We start from the raw sequence: 12926 nt of genomic DNA on the forward strand, positions 1-12926 counted from the left end.
TAACCTCGTATCTCAGTCTTTGTCCTTTCAGGAGAATGGAAAGTATTTTATCAGCACTGCCCTGTGATAAGGCCAGAATAATATTTAGCCATGTTGATTTTTCCTCTTCCCCTAACATTGGGTAAAACAGGCAAGAGGCCTCTTTCATTGTGTGAGCACTCCTCCATGGTTAGGTTTCACCAGCTTTTGGAATGGCAGAGGGGCAGGAAACTTTAGCTGAGCATGCAGAGTCTCTGGTGGTCAACTTGCAAATTTGAAAGAAAGCAAATAGCTGCAATCTGAATTAAACTTACTCCTTAGGTTTTACAGGAACAGACAGTCTGCCTGCCATAGAAAGGGATTGATAGAAGTCAGAAAATATACCAAACCACAAAGTGAAATAGCAATTCTACAAGAGAGACAAGCTATTTAAAAATCCCATCAGAGGTTCATGCCTAATGGTGGGGAGGATGAAGGCAGAATATGGAATGAAAGAATTCTAGAAATTTTAGATAATAAACCACAGAAGTTTGGAGTGGTAGGAAAGTTTTTGAAGCACAAGCACTCTAAGTTTACATTCCTGGAAATGTCAGGGATCCAAGGGTTTTCTACTGAGGAAAAATGAGGAGAAAAGGAATTTTCCCCTGCTCTGAGGCAATTCTGTTCCTTGTCAGTGTGACACAGCTTAGCATTTAAAACACTTCACAAACTCCACTCACCTCTTCAGCCACCCCTGCATCACTAGTTTTACCTCCTTATGTCAATTGCTCCTTTTCCTTCTAGACATAACTGTTCCTGACACGATCCTGCTTTTCCTTATGGCACAGATAAGTGAATTCTTCATAGTCCATTGTACATGTAGTGTAGCTCCCATCCTTGCTGCACAGCAGATACTAATGCTTTCCCACTGCTGCTTCTCAGCATAATTGTCTCCAGCAGTAGCTCAGGACTCAGCAATGATGTATGTTCCAGCTCATTGGCAAAATGGGATCTGCCATTTCCCAGAGCGACAGCACAGTCCCCAGCCTGTGAGTGCAGTGCTGTGTGCTCTGTGCATTGGGTCTTTAAACCTAAACTAAGTGAGAATTAATACAGAAGTACATAGCAGCTAAGTTGTCGGCTAAGGAGGTTAGGAAGGAATCTGGTTGAAGCACAGGGTGAGCCAGACAAAACCATCCCTCTACTGACAGTACACTCCAGGTGGTTTTTCAAAAGGACTCCAAATTTCTTCGCATTTTTTGTGAGGCAGCTGTAAATAATGAGGAGGGAGGAAAGCAATGAAATTCCATCTAATCCCAGGGTTTTGTTTTTCTTGTTTATACCACTTGCATTCTAAGATGAATGTACTTAATCTTCGTGAAATAGCTGCCAAGGTATTTTATTCCAAAGATGCTGTTTAGTTCAATAGTTACCATATGTTGTGAAGTGGTTAACTGAGGAGTAGTTCTGTCTGGCAAGAGATGAGCCTGGGAGAGTTAATTAATTAGCTTTCAGGGATGGACTTGTGGTTCAAACACAGGGCTGAATCTCAGGAGAATCTTGATTCAATTTTTGGGTCTATCTCCAATTTCCTATGTGACTTGGGCAAGTCATGTATTTCCTCTGTGCCTTGCTTCCCCAGACATCTGTTTATTCCCTCCCACATTTTGGTTGCCTTTTCCATAGGAATTTATTAGGATTTCAGGACAAAGACCTTCTTCTCATAAAGGGAGACTCTATGCCATCTGCTACAGAGTATTTTAAGCATCTAAGTGAGGTGTTTTGAATATCTCTCTTGGAAGTGTTTATCTCTTTTCATTGTTCCTTGCTATTGCAGATGAGCAAATACTGCAACTACCCTTAGGTTTGTGAATGGTGGCCAGCATCATCTTTGTGTTATATTTAATACTTTCTCCCACTTCTGATGAGGGACAGCCACTAATAGCTGGTTTGTATTGTGTCCTGCCATTGGAGACAGTTCAGGTGGGCTTTGCAGAACAGCCAAAAGTGGATTTGTGAATGTTCATGAAAAATTTTACTAAGGACTGATGAGTTTCCTGAGGGGGGGCCATAAGGGTGTTGGCTTGAAAATATTAGGAAGCAAGTAATGAACTCCAGCATAACTGTAAAAACTGTGGCAGTGGGCAGAGAAAGAGGCTTTATCACCTGTGCTTTATCTTCTGTCTAGAGTTTAAATGCTCCATTATATTGTTGCCTGTCCCTTGGTGGCTGTGCAACAGTTAGCACAGATGGGAACAAGGCAATGACAAGGAAACCCAAACCTGTGATTCTGGTGATAATAATGATTTTAGTGGCCTGTTGATAATAACAAAAAGGACAGAGAAAATTGATGAAAATTCTGAAAACCAGTGAGATGTCTGTATGTGCATTAAGCTCTGGGAGCTGGAGGAGGAACACAGAAGGACCAGCAGAACACAAAACAGCTGGAAAAATATCTGTTGATGAACTGTATAAGGACAGAGATGGAGAAGGTGTACAGGGGAATGAGGGAAAGAATGCTAACACTGTCAGGATGTGGGGTGGCCATGGGCAGTAACTTCATGTGTTTGGCTAAGAGTGGAAAGGTTGGCTTTCACACCATAGCCAGATGTCAGTAGAGACTCTAAGCATTACTGCACTCCAACCAGGAAGAAGTCATGCCACTAAAAAGACCATCTGTCTGCTTAGACAGATGGCCTGGCTTTTAATATTGGAGAGATATATTCCATTTCTATATGCTATATCTGTGAAATGAGATAAATTTGAGAGGAAACCTCTGGTACCACAAAGATTGAATCTTAACAAGGTCTCATCTGAATTGGGAATTGGCTGAGTTGCCATTAAGTTCTGTCTTCAGAATCCTGAAGTGGGCTTGCAGTATGTTAGTTTTAAAAATATGTTTTCTATTTAGCCTTCTCACAACCTACCAAAATGTAAAAGGAAAGAGTTCATGCTCTCGCAGTGCTTTTCCACTTCCTGCATTCATGTCAGCTCAATTTGTTTTCCACTCCCTCCCGGCGCCCCGGGCTGCTCCCGCGGCTGCCCTCGCAAGGCTGTCACTTGGAGTTAGGCTGCTCAGTACATTCCACTTGGCAGCTTGTGCTCCCTGCTGCACACCCACGTCCCCCGTTCCTGTCTCACATAAGTGAGAGCTCCCATCTCTCCTCAGCACCCTCATTTGCCTTTGCCAGAAGAACCCTGCCTTTCTCCACAGGGGAGTTGTCATTTCAGTCATATTCACCTGCTTTGAGATGGGATGGATAAGTGGCCCTCCTCCAGTGACCTATGGGACTAGCTCTCCTACAGAGGAGACCTGCCAGGCTCTTGGGGCCACAGATCTAGCCTTTAGGCAGCTGGGGTATTCAGGAAAACCTGCCTCCTTTGAGCCTGAAGGTCCCTCTGCATAGCCCCTCTTTCTCTGACAGAGCTGGGCAAGCTGAAGCATGGGCTTTGCTCCACTTCTGTTCCTGTGTCATGTCCACCTTGATTGGGTCAGTTTGCTTCAGGTTTTCTTGCCAGTATTTTTCCCCTGCTCCTCCTCCCTTAGCCTGTTTCATGAAGGGCTCTTCATGAGGTTTGAAAGAAAAAAAATTCTGGAAAAAAACCCGAGTGAAGGAAATAGCATTCAGAAATGTTCAGAAAATATCACATTACAGATTTGAAGGGAATTGTAATGGCAGCCTTGAAAATCTGCTCATCTGTCTTACTTTCTAGCTCAGCTGATTTATTCTGTACCACTTGTGTCTTACCTGAGTACCCAGCATACGAAATCAATAGCATGTAGGTAAGGTTTCCGTGGATGTACTTGTATTGAAAACTTAAAGGTCACATCCAGATGGGCAATGAAGCTTTGCTTTAAACTTGAAACTAACACTTTCTAGTCGTGGTACTTCTTTGTATTTATTGCAGTGCACTTCAGAACAGTCATATGTCAAAAAGAGTTAAGAAATGGTATGAAAGAAGTTTTTTTTTCTTGGCTAATTAGCAGTGATGCAGCACCACACCAGTAGGGTTAAATTGCTTCTTGTTTCAGAGATAGTTTGGGTAGTGCTGCTCAGAGTCATTTCATATCTGCATCAATCTGCATGATTTCTTCTCACAGAGTAGGAGCCAGGAGCCTCAGGTAATCCTTACCATCATCTGCCTGTGCAAGCCTGGTCCTCTCCTTTCAGGTGCAGCCTCAAAGATGTGGTCCTTTGAAGAGGGTTTCAGCCTGGTTTCAGCCTGGTGCATCAGATTCCCACTGGGAATGGGTTGTGTCAGAAAATGATGGCAAAGTGGCTGTGCCCATCTAAGGGATTAGGAGGAAATACAGAAAGACACTGTATGTTTCTAGGCCTGTAGAAACAGGAGCATACATTGTTGTGTCTGCTTTTTACTTTTATTTCCCCTTTCTCCATAGCCCTATTGCTCCCTTCATCTTCACCTGAAGGTCTCAGATAACCCCTATACCTCAGGAAACATCGCCAGCCGAGACACTGCCCCCAGTATTATTGTAGCTTCAGGTATGAAACATTTAAAAATTCCCTGTGTTGGATGTGCAAACCTGGATAAATTCTGGAGTTTGTGTTGGGTGGCTCTGGGGTGTCACACCACCACTATTGGGAAAGGAGGCAGGCTGTCAAATGAAAATCCTTATGGGCCTTCAGCTTGTCATATGCTTTTTATGGAAACTGGCTTCCAAGATAGAGGCGGTCATGTCTAGCCCTCTACTCCTGTGAGCATAAGATCAAATCAGGGCATTTCCTTTGCATGTAAAGGTGTGTAGAGTTGTAGATATTGAGTCTTATATATTTTTTTCAAACTGAAATGCCTTCCCTTTTTCCCCTTCACTCTCATTTTCCTCCCAAACCCAGAAGTAATAAATAAATATGTTTACTCCCCTGATTTGCTTATTGTGCTGTTTCTGAGAGGGTTCCTTCACTAACCAGTGCTCATCTTACAGGTAATATAGGCACTGAGCTATCAGACAATGACATCAGCATGTTTGTGACTTCTGATGCTGGGAACACTTGGAGGCAGGTAAATGACACAGAATCACTGGTTTAAACACGAATCAGGAAATGTCATAAAAGTAGATTCAATCTGTCACTTACTTTTTGTTTCATTTGGTTCAGGGTAGCTTTTTGCAAACCTTTTATGAAAGAGTAAACTTCCTTCTCAAAGGTACAGAGATGTTCAAAGAGAAAGACTGAATATGCTGTTAGACTTCATATTACAGAAAATTATTTTTATTATTCTACTCAGTTTGACTTCAGTTTAACCCCATAGAAAATAGAACAGAATAAATTATGAATAATAAGGGGAGAGAAAGGTTTACCTTTTACTGTTGTAAATCCCTCATGCTAACCAAACTATTTTTCTTTTTGTCCATGACTATACTGACCCAAAAATCAGCAGTTTCACTGGTCTATTTTTTCTCACTTCAGCTGAGACTCGCTTCACCTACGCTTGAGTTGTCCAGGGTTTGTTGTCCATATAAATGGATTATTTTGAAGAAAAAGTCAAAATTCAGAAAAAGGCAAAATTCAGTTTGCCTTGTTCCAAAGTTACCTACCGGTGGAAAGAGACTGGATGATGAAATTGTATCTAGTTCCTAATATTTAGTGGAGTTTCACCTGTTAAGAAATACCCTCTAATGTGTTTATCTTCAGATCAGAAAATTCTGTTGTTCCTATTTTCTGAATGGGATATCAAGTCATGGAGAGAAAGAGTAACTTTCTCAGACTAACAAATGCTGCTGTACAGACTGTAGAGCAGATGTTTGCAGAAAGTTAATATAAAAAAGACACAGGCAGAGAAAATATTTTCCAATATTTGATAATCCAAGAATCTAATTATTTTGCAGTGTTTGACCAGCCTCATTTTTCTGCCTAAATCAATTATTTGAGATGGGGCCAGACATGTGCAAACACATGAAATTCTTCTTTAAACAAAAATTTGTCATTGAAAGGAGGGAAATTGTTGATCCTTGCAAAGAAATCATATTTCTAACATTCTGTCCAGCAAGGGAAGAATGAATTTTCCATGGACCTGGAAAAACTGTGGGGAAAAAATGCCCAAACAATAAAAAAAACGAGTCCAGGAAATATATCTATAATTTCCTCTACTTTATAATTTTCCTAGCATATAACTGTCCTGTGTCATGATCCTACTTAAAGAACTGTGACATTTTCTTGATACTTATGGTAATAGGTTTGAATAAACCCCTTTCTTTTTTCTTTTTTTTTTTTTTTCCAGATCTTTGAGGAAGAGCACAGTGTTCTGTACCTGGATCAAGGTGGAGTACTTGTTGCCATGAAACACACATCTCTGCCTATCAGACACCTCTGGTAATGACTCCATTTGTGCTAAATGGCTGCTGTCCCTCTTTCCAGATGCCAGGAAGTAGGCACTTAGTATGCATCCAGTCTTCTGCAGCTCTAATCTAGAAAGTATTAGTTAAGATACTGGCAAACATTAGGTCAGATAAAGCTAAGAAATCCTGGAAATTACAGTTTACATAGTTTTGGCTTGTCCAGATCTGAGAAATTATCAGTGTAATTCCACAACACTCCTGATTTACCACAGCTTGGCTTTTTGGATTTGTTTGTTTATAATACATATATATATATATATATGTGTGTGTGTGTATTGTTTATGCTTTTGTCTCTCATTAAGTTACCAAAATAGTCCTAATTTTCAAAATTATTGATGAACTTGCCTTCTGTGTGGCAGGCAGCACTTATGAACCAGAATTTTGTTGAATAGTATCAGAGTTGTGTAACTGATAATGTAAAAGTGCAGTTAGCACTCCTGAGTGAGGAGGCAGAGTATAGCTTTGTGCTGTTCTGTATTATTTACTTCCACCACAGTTAGTGTCATATCAGAATCTCAAATACTGAGACCCAAGTCTTAAGAAATTATGAGTGGTTCCAGGCTTTCACTTACACTCCCTACAGGGGGGACTGCTGGTCTGAAGAAACTCATCCTCCAGAAAACTAACCTCAAAATGTTTTATACTGGGGACTCAAAAACCAGATGTTCAAAATCACTTGTTTATTTTTTTAAAAATCTTATGCTTAGACTGCATTTTGCCCTTTGAGCATCAATCTTTAACATAAATTCTAGTTTCTACCACTTAAATATTGGCCATGGGTTAGTGGTATGATGCCAGACAAGCTTGATCAATGCTCTGATTTATGATGCTTGCCCAAAAAATAGTTATTAAAAGGACCAAAAAATCAGAATCCAATAAGAGAAGCTGTTTTCCACTTCTCCATAGCAGCTGCAGTGGACTAGAGAATCCCTTTGAGTAAAAGAGGAGAGTAAGGAGAGAAGACACTAATTCTGCTTTCTCCTCTAGGTTAAGTTTTGATGAAGGGAGATCTTGGAGCAAGTACAGTTTCACATCCCTCCCACTGTTTGTAGATGGCGTTTTAGGGGAGCCTGGCGAGGAAACCCTCATCATGACGTAAGTGAGCATGCCACAATGCTGCTGTGCAGGTGAACCACACATTGTATTTTGGAACAGGGGCATTTCTGGTTGGGGACAAAACCAAGTACAATCTGCAGCCAAGAGTGTGCAGTCTTCTGTTGCTAAATCATCAGTTTATTTGTGATATGGCTGAGGGATTAGCAACATGGTTCTTTGCAAGCTGCAAACACATTATCACTTAGCTCATCAGCATGAAACCTGACTTCTCAAATTGAATGTGATATAAAGCAGAATTACTGTTAACAGATTAATATTTGAAAGAAAAATTGAGGTATTTTTTATAACTGTGGTTTTGCTGCTGCAGTCTTTTTTTAAAATGAGACATAGATAAGTGAAGACATTCTTTTGTAAAAATGAATGACAAAATGTTGCCTTGAGGCTGACTCATGAAAAATTATGTTTAGTTTCAATGTGCTATACTGAGTTCTGCATGATGCATAAATCTGGACTCAGTGTGGTAGAAACTGTGATATTTTATCTGAAATCAGACTGTAAAAACAAGAAGTATTTCTGACTGACCTGTAATAAGCAGAATTGGCTTGGAAACTAACCTGAGCTAATGAAGATGCATGAAAAATGTTCCTTCAGGTTCTGATTTTAATTTGCTTGGAAGGGATTCCCAAAGCTTAAAATTCAGATAAAACTCTTGAAGGTATTACTGTCTCCAGCCCCACATCAAATCTTCTCTTGACTCTTCAAGTTGAGTAATTTTGGATATTTTCATAAATGGGAGGGTCTTAGTGAACAGAATGAAAGCTCCATGCAATTTTTCAGTTTCTAATAGGGTTACAGATATTTATCAGGCCAAGTTTCACTTTGTCAGTCCAGTGAAAATGAGTAGGACTCTCATTCTTAAAGCAATTGATGTCTGTTGGAAATTGTGATGACTGTCCCTCTGTAACTACCAGACTCCTTTTATTCTATGTTCCTGCTGCTGCATTTGCAGGGTGTTTGGACACTTCAGCCACCGCTCAGAGTGGCAGCTGGTGAAAGTAGACTACAAATCCATCTTTGATCGGAGATGTGAGGAAGAGGACTACAGGCCTTGGCAACTCCACAGCCAGGTGAGAAGTGAGGATGCTGGGATGTGACCTGCAGTAGCTAATGATCCTACAGTTCAAGATCAGCACAATCTAGTATCTTTTCCTAACAATTTGGTGTCAACTCATCCCTTACTGGGTGGGTCTGTTCTCTTGCACTGGTGTGTTGGCCTCAGATTGGGACTCTGATCCCTGAAGGATGAACAGCTGCATTTTGGGTGTCATCCTGCACACAGACAATTACCTCAGACTTATGCAGACTTGAACAATACAACAGCAGGAGAACTGCCACTGAGGCCTGAACTCCTTCACTCTTACACATCCCATCCAATTTCCCCATCCTTAACCTCCTTTCTCTCCTTCGTCATTCTGTGTCCTCAGAGCCAGTGTCTTAAGACCATTCTAGTTGTTTTGCATTTGTTTCTCCCATTTCTGGCCCTCTCCCATTTCTTGCTCACTTGGTTTCATTCCTGTTCTGTGTCTCTCTGCTGTGGGAGTTGGGCACTTTAATCCCCAGTTCATTGGCCCCCATGCCCTGCCCTGTGCATGCAGGATGCAGCTGCTGCATCACTCTCTGAACCATGGAATTCATGCCCAGCAAGGTGAGCTGCTCTGCACCTGCCTCGAGGCATCTTCCCAGCTCTGTCAAGACACAACAGCCTATGTTTCATCAGGTTAGAATGAAATATGGCCCAAATTCTGTGGTTATATAAACACCACAGGCTCCACTGAAGTCTAGAGCAAAGCACACATTTATATCATCAAACGTTGTCTTTCTGTATATATCTTGCTGGGCAAGAATTTATTAATGAATATGAAATGAAAGTATCTTGACTCAGACTAGCTGCTCACACAAGGCACAACTCTACACTAAAAATACCAGTTATTACTTAGATCTTTAGATGCTGAAAATCAGTACAGCATTGAATTCCAAGGAAGCACAGAATTTTAGACCAGTAGCTATTCAGGCCCTTCTGTTTCATGCCATCAAATCATCAAATCAAAGCCATGAAAAAATTTTCCACAACAATTTTAACAGCATAAAAGGTAATAAGTGAGACTCCACTGTATTTTTTTCTTTGCTTTCTTGTGCTTGCATAAGCAAAAATACCAAGGATTTTGCAGTATTTCTTTGAGAATATTGGCTCTGGAGCTTGCAGAACTATTTTTAGGAAGGCTTCTGTGTACTCTTGCCTTTTTAATTCCTTTCCACTGAGATTGCAAGGCTGAGCCTTGTTCCCTAGATAGAAATATTAAGCAGGGTGCTGAAGATGGGAAGTTTTAGCATCTACATAACAAGTCAAAGCCCCTAAAACCAAACTCAGCCATGGGAAGTATTTACATAAACACACATTACAAGTTTCTACTGAATGAAAATATTCCCAGAGAGGTCAGACCCAAGAAGTCAACCTGCTGTGTGGCTCAGATTGCAGAGGAATCAGACCATGTTCTCAGTTGCTGTGAAATGGGTCTGTATCAAATGTTTATGGGCCCTGGAACAAATTCAGAGCTGAGTAAGATATATAAGTAATCTCAGATAATTTCTTAGTGTGTATTGGGAAAGTTGATTTAGTTTCAGTTAGAGCTCCAGTAGCTTTAATTAACTGCAGTGTTCTGAGATGGCATTTGGCTCCCCACCCCTTTCCCTCGAGTAACACCTCCCATTCCACAGGCTTGGAAACACCAGGTGACACAAATAGCCTGGTGGGCGTCACAGAAATGTTTCTGGCTTTGTTTCCAGGGAGAAGCCTGCATCATGGGAGCAAAGAGGATCTACAGGAAGCGCAAGTCAGAGAAGAAATGCATGCAAGGGAAATATGCTGGGGCCATGACCTCGGAGCCCTGTGTGTGCACAGAGGCAGACTTTGACTGGTGAGCACTGGGCAGGACTGGGTGCTCTCACACAGCACCATGGGCATCCCTAGAGAGGCTGTAGACTCACAGAGAGCAGAAATTAATAAATGTGTAGGTATTGAGATAGGCTGCTCCCTGATCATGCAGGTGTGGTAAAAGAAGGAAAGGTGGAATAGGGATCTGTAATCTCCTAAAGCTCCCACAAAATCAGTGCTGAGCATTTTCCAGGTCACAACTCTGTGCAGTAAGGTAACAGGTCAATTTAGCACATCTAACCTTAGCAATGAACAAGGGTGGCTGAGAGTAGTCTGAAGACATATAACAGCATTGTGTAAAAAGTAAATAAATTCTTAACACATACACCCATATGTGTATATAAGTAAAAGTAAATATATGTATATGCAAAGTATGCCTTCAGCTTCTAGAATCAGGTATCTAGGAAATAAATTCCTGGGCCATTTGTTGCATCTGGACCATCATGTTTGACAGTATCCAGCAGATATTACCTTCATGATTTGAGTTAATCTCCTTCTGAAGCCTTTTCTTCTCTGATGTTTGCTATAGGAAATAGAGTCCATTGGTGAGTTATGCATGGTGTGATAAAATCTTCAGCTGCTGGTTTCATTCCAGTATTACTGCTGACTCACAGCAATTTGCACAAAAAAGGCAGGGAACCACTTTATTGAAATCTCTTTCTTACCTTTTTTCTCCAAGTCTGCAAGTTCCTTAGTATCTTGGATGAGAGAAATGTTGGCTCCTTGGCAGTGCTGATAAACTCCCTTTGTGCCTCACCCACCCAGATCTATGTCATGTTACTAATTAAACCCAGAATCTGCTGTGTGAATCCTGAAAAGGTTCATCCCATCAATATTTCATATGGAAGTTTATAGTGTTTCCCTTCTCACTCCTACATAAACTTAGAATATTTTTTCTGTATAAAATCACAGAATCACAGGAGGCTTTTATATTTTGTCAAAAAAAAAGTCAATTCTCTTGCTCCAAACAATACAATTATGAGCATATTTTGGCACAGATTCTGTCAGTATGGTTCCTTTTTTCCTCATATTCCATTTAGTTCTTTTCTAGGGAGGTCTGTGTGTAGTTCATCATTTAGATGTCCAAAGCTCCTGGTTTTCAATCATTTAATATTTCTCTAGTAATGTAAAAAAGATAAGAGCCAAACCAAAAACCCCAAACCATCATTAAAATCAAGGAAATTCCCTAAAGATTTTGACCCTCTTATAGGGCATGCAGTGCAATGCTGAGCCAACCTCATGGCCTTATAAAATAGTTGATGCAATTGATTCACAGTCAGTCCATTAGTGTTTAAATCCCTGGCACTTGTAAGGGACACACATACCTGAAACTTCTGATAAAAATATGCTTTCCTTCCAGCACTTCTCTCTGAGAATGAATATATTTATTTTATTAAAATTGACTTTGTGCCTTGCCACCATAAAACTTTGCTGCTAGGTACAGAACAAAAGTACCACAGTGACATTTTCTGGTGGAAATTTTTATTTCTTTAATGTTCACCTCAAGGAACTTTCTCCAAAGGCTCTGCTGGGCTGTGGGAGAATCTCTAAGAGAAAGCTTGGATGATTGGGCGTGTACAACAGGCACTCACAGTTCACATGCATGAGCAAGACTCCTCAAATATGTTTCAAGAGGCAGAATTAGGATCTTTCTGACCCAGAAGGACATTTCTCCTTCTCATGGAATCACTTTTGGTTTAGACCAGATCACTGCTGTGATCCCCTCCAGTTCTCCCTGAGCTCAAGTTCTTCCTACAGTCTCCAGACTTGGATTTCTACTTTATCCATTTCAGTTGCCTTCCCTACTGCCTCTGATGAAAAAAGATTGAAATGCTACTTTAAGCATCCAGTTCAGAAACATTTACCAACAATATTCATCAGGAGCATAATTTTACATAGATATGCCAGAGCAGGACAGAAAAGGAGACAAGAAAATTATGAGAAAAAAAGCAATTCTGTGTGCTAAGAAAGGCAAAGCTGCTGCTGCACCACTGTAACTTCCAGTGCCTGCCTTGTTGAACTCTGCATGAGGCTTCACTGCCAATTCACCCTGCCGAAGTTGGAGGGCTGGAGGGAGGTTTGGAGGAAGTCAGGGAATGAATTCTCACTGTGGAAGAGTGCCCTCTGTGGAGTTCTTTCCTTTTCAGGAAGAAAAAAAGCACTTTCATCATCCTCACTCATGACATTTCAGTACTTTCAAATGATTTTTTTTTCTTTTTTTTTTTTTTTTGTGCTGGGCAGGGCTCTTAATTGAAGGAGATTGAAAGGGACATGTATCCCCTAGATAGGGAGAAGCTCTTCAGCTGCCCACACTTGATTTTTGAATCTTGAAATAAGTTGGACATCTTTTTATATTGTCAGTGTTTACAGAACACGTTTGTATACAGAATTGAAGAAAAGAACACTCCCTGTCATTATGCTGTCATTGCTGTTTAAACACTTAATTTATATGGAGAAAAATTTATTATCTCGGCTTGTCAGAGACTGGAGTAAAAATGTATCTCTCTGGTCAGGTAAAGTGAAAAAAAAGTGTTATTGCTGTTAATACTGCAAGTGCTTTTT

General features: G+C 40.6%; 1 protein-coding gene across 3 annotated transcripts in view; it reads left to right on the forward strand.

Annotated features, from left to right (window-relative positions):
- Positions 1-12926, forward strand: part of SORCS1 (sortilin related VPS10 domain containing receptor 1) — a 259953-nt gene that overhangs the window by 203721 nt on the left and 43306 nt on the right. For all 3 annotated transcript variants that reach the window (XM_054637007.2, XM_054637006.2, XM_077182900.1), the window contains exons 11-16: positions 4361-4463; positions 4904-4980; positions 6199-6290; positions 7304-7411; positions 8382-8499; positions 10217-10347. In XM_054637007.2, the coding sequence (XP_054492982.2) occupies positions 4361-4463; positions 4904-4980; positions 6199-6290; positions 7304-7411; positions 8382-8499; positions 10217-10347 (629 nt within the window). The remainder of the gene's footprint in view (positions 1-4360; positions 4464-4903; positions 4981-6198; positions 6291-7303; positions 7412-8381; positions 8500-10216; positions 10348-12926) is intronic.

This window comes from Agelaius phoeniceus, chromosome 9, assembly GCF_051311805.1.
Source record: "Agelaius phoeniceus isolate bAgePho1 chromosome 9, bAgePho1.hap1, whole genome shotgun sequence".
NCBI classification, from domain to species: Eukaryota; Metazoa; Chordata; class Aves; order Passeriformes; family Icteridae; genus Agelaius; species Agelaius phoeniceus.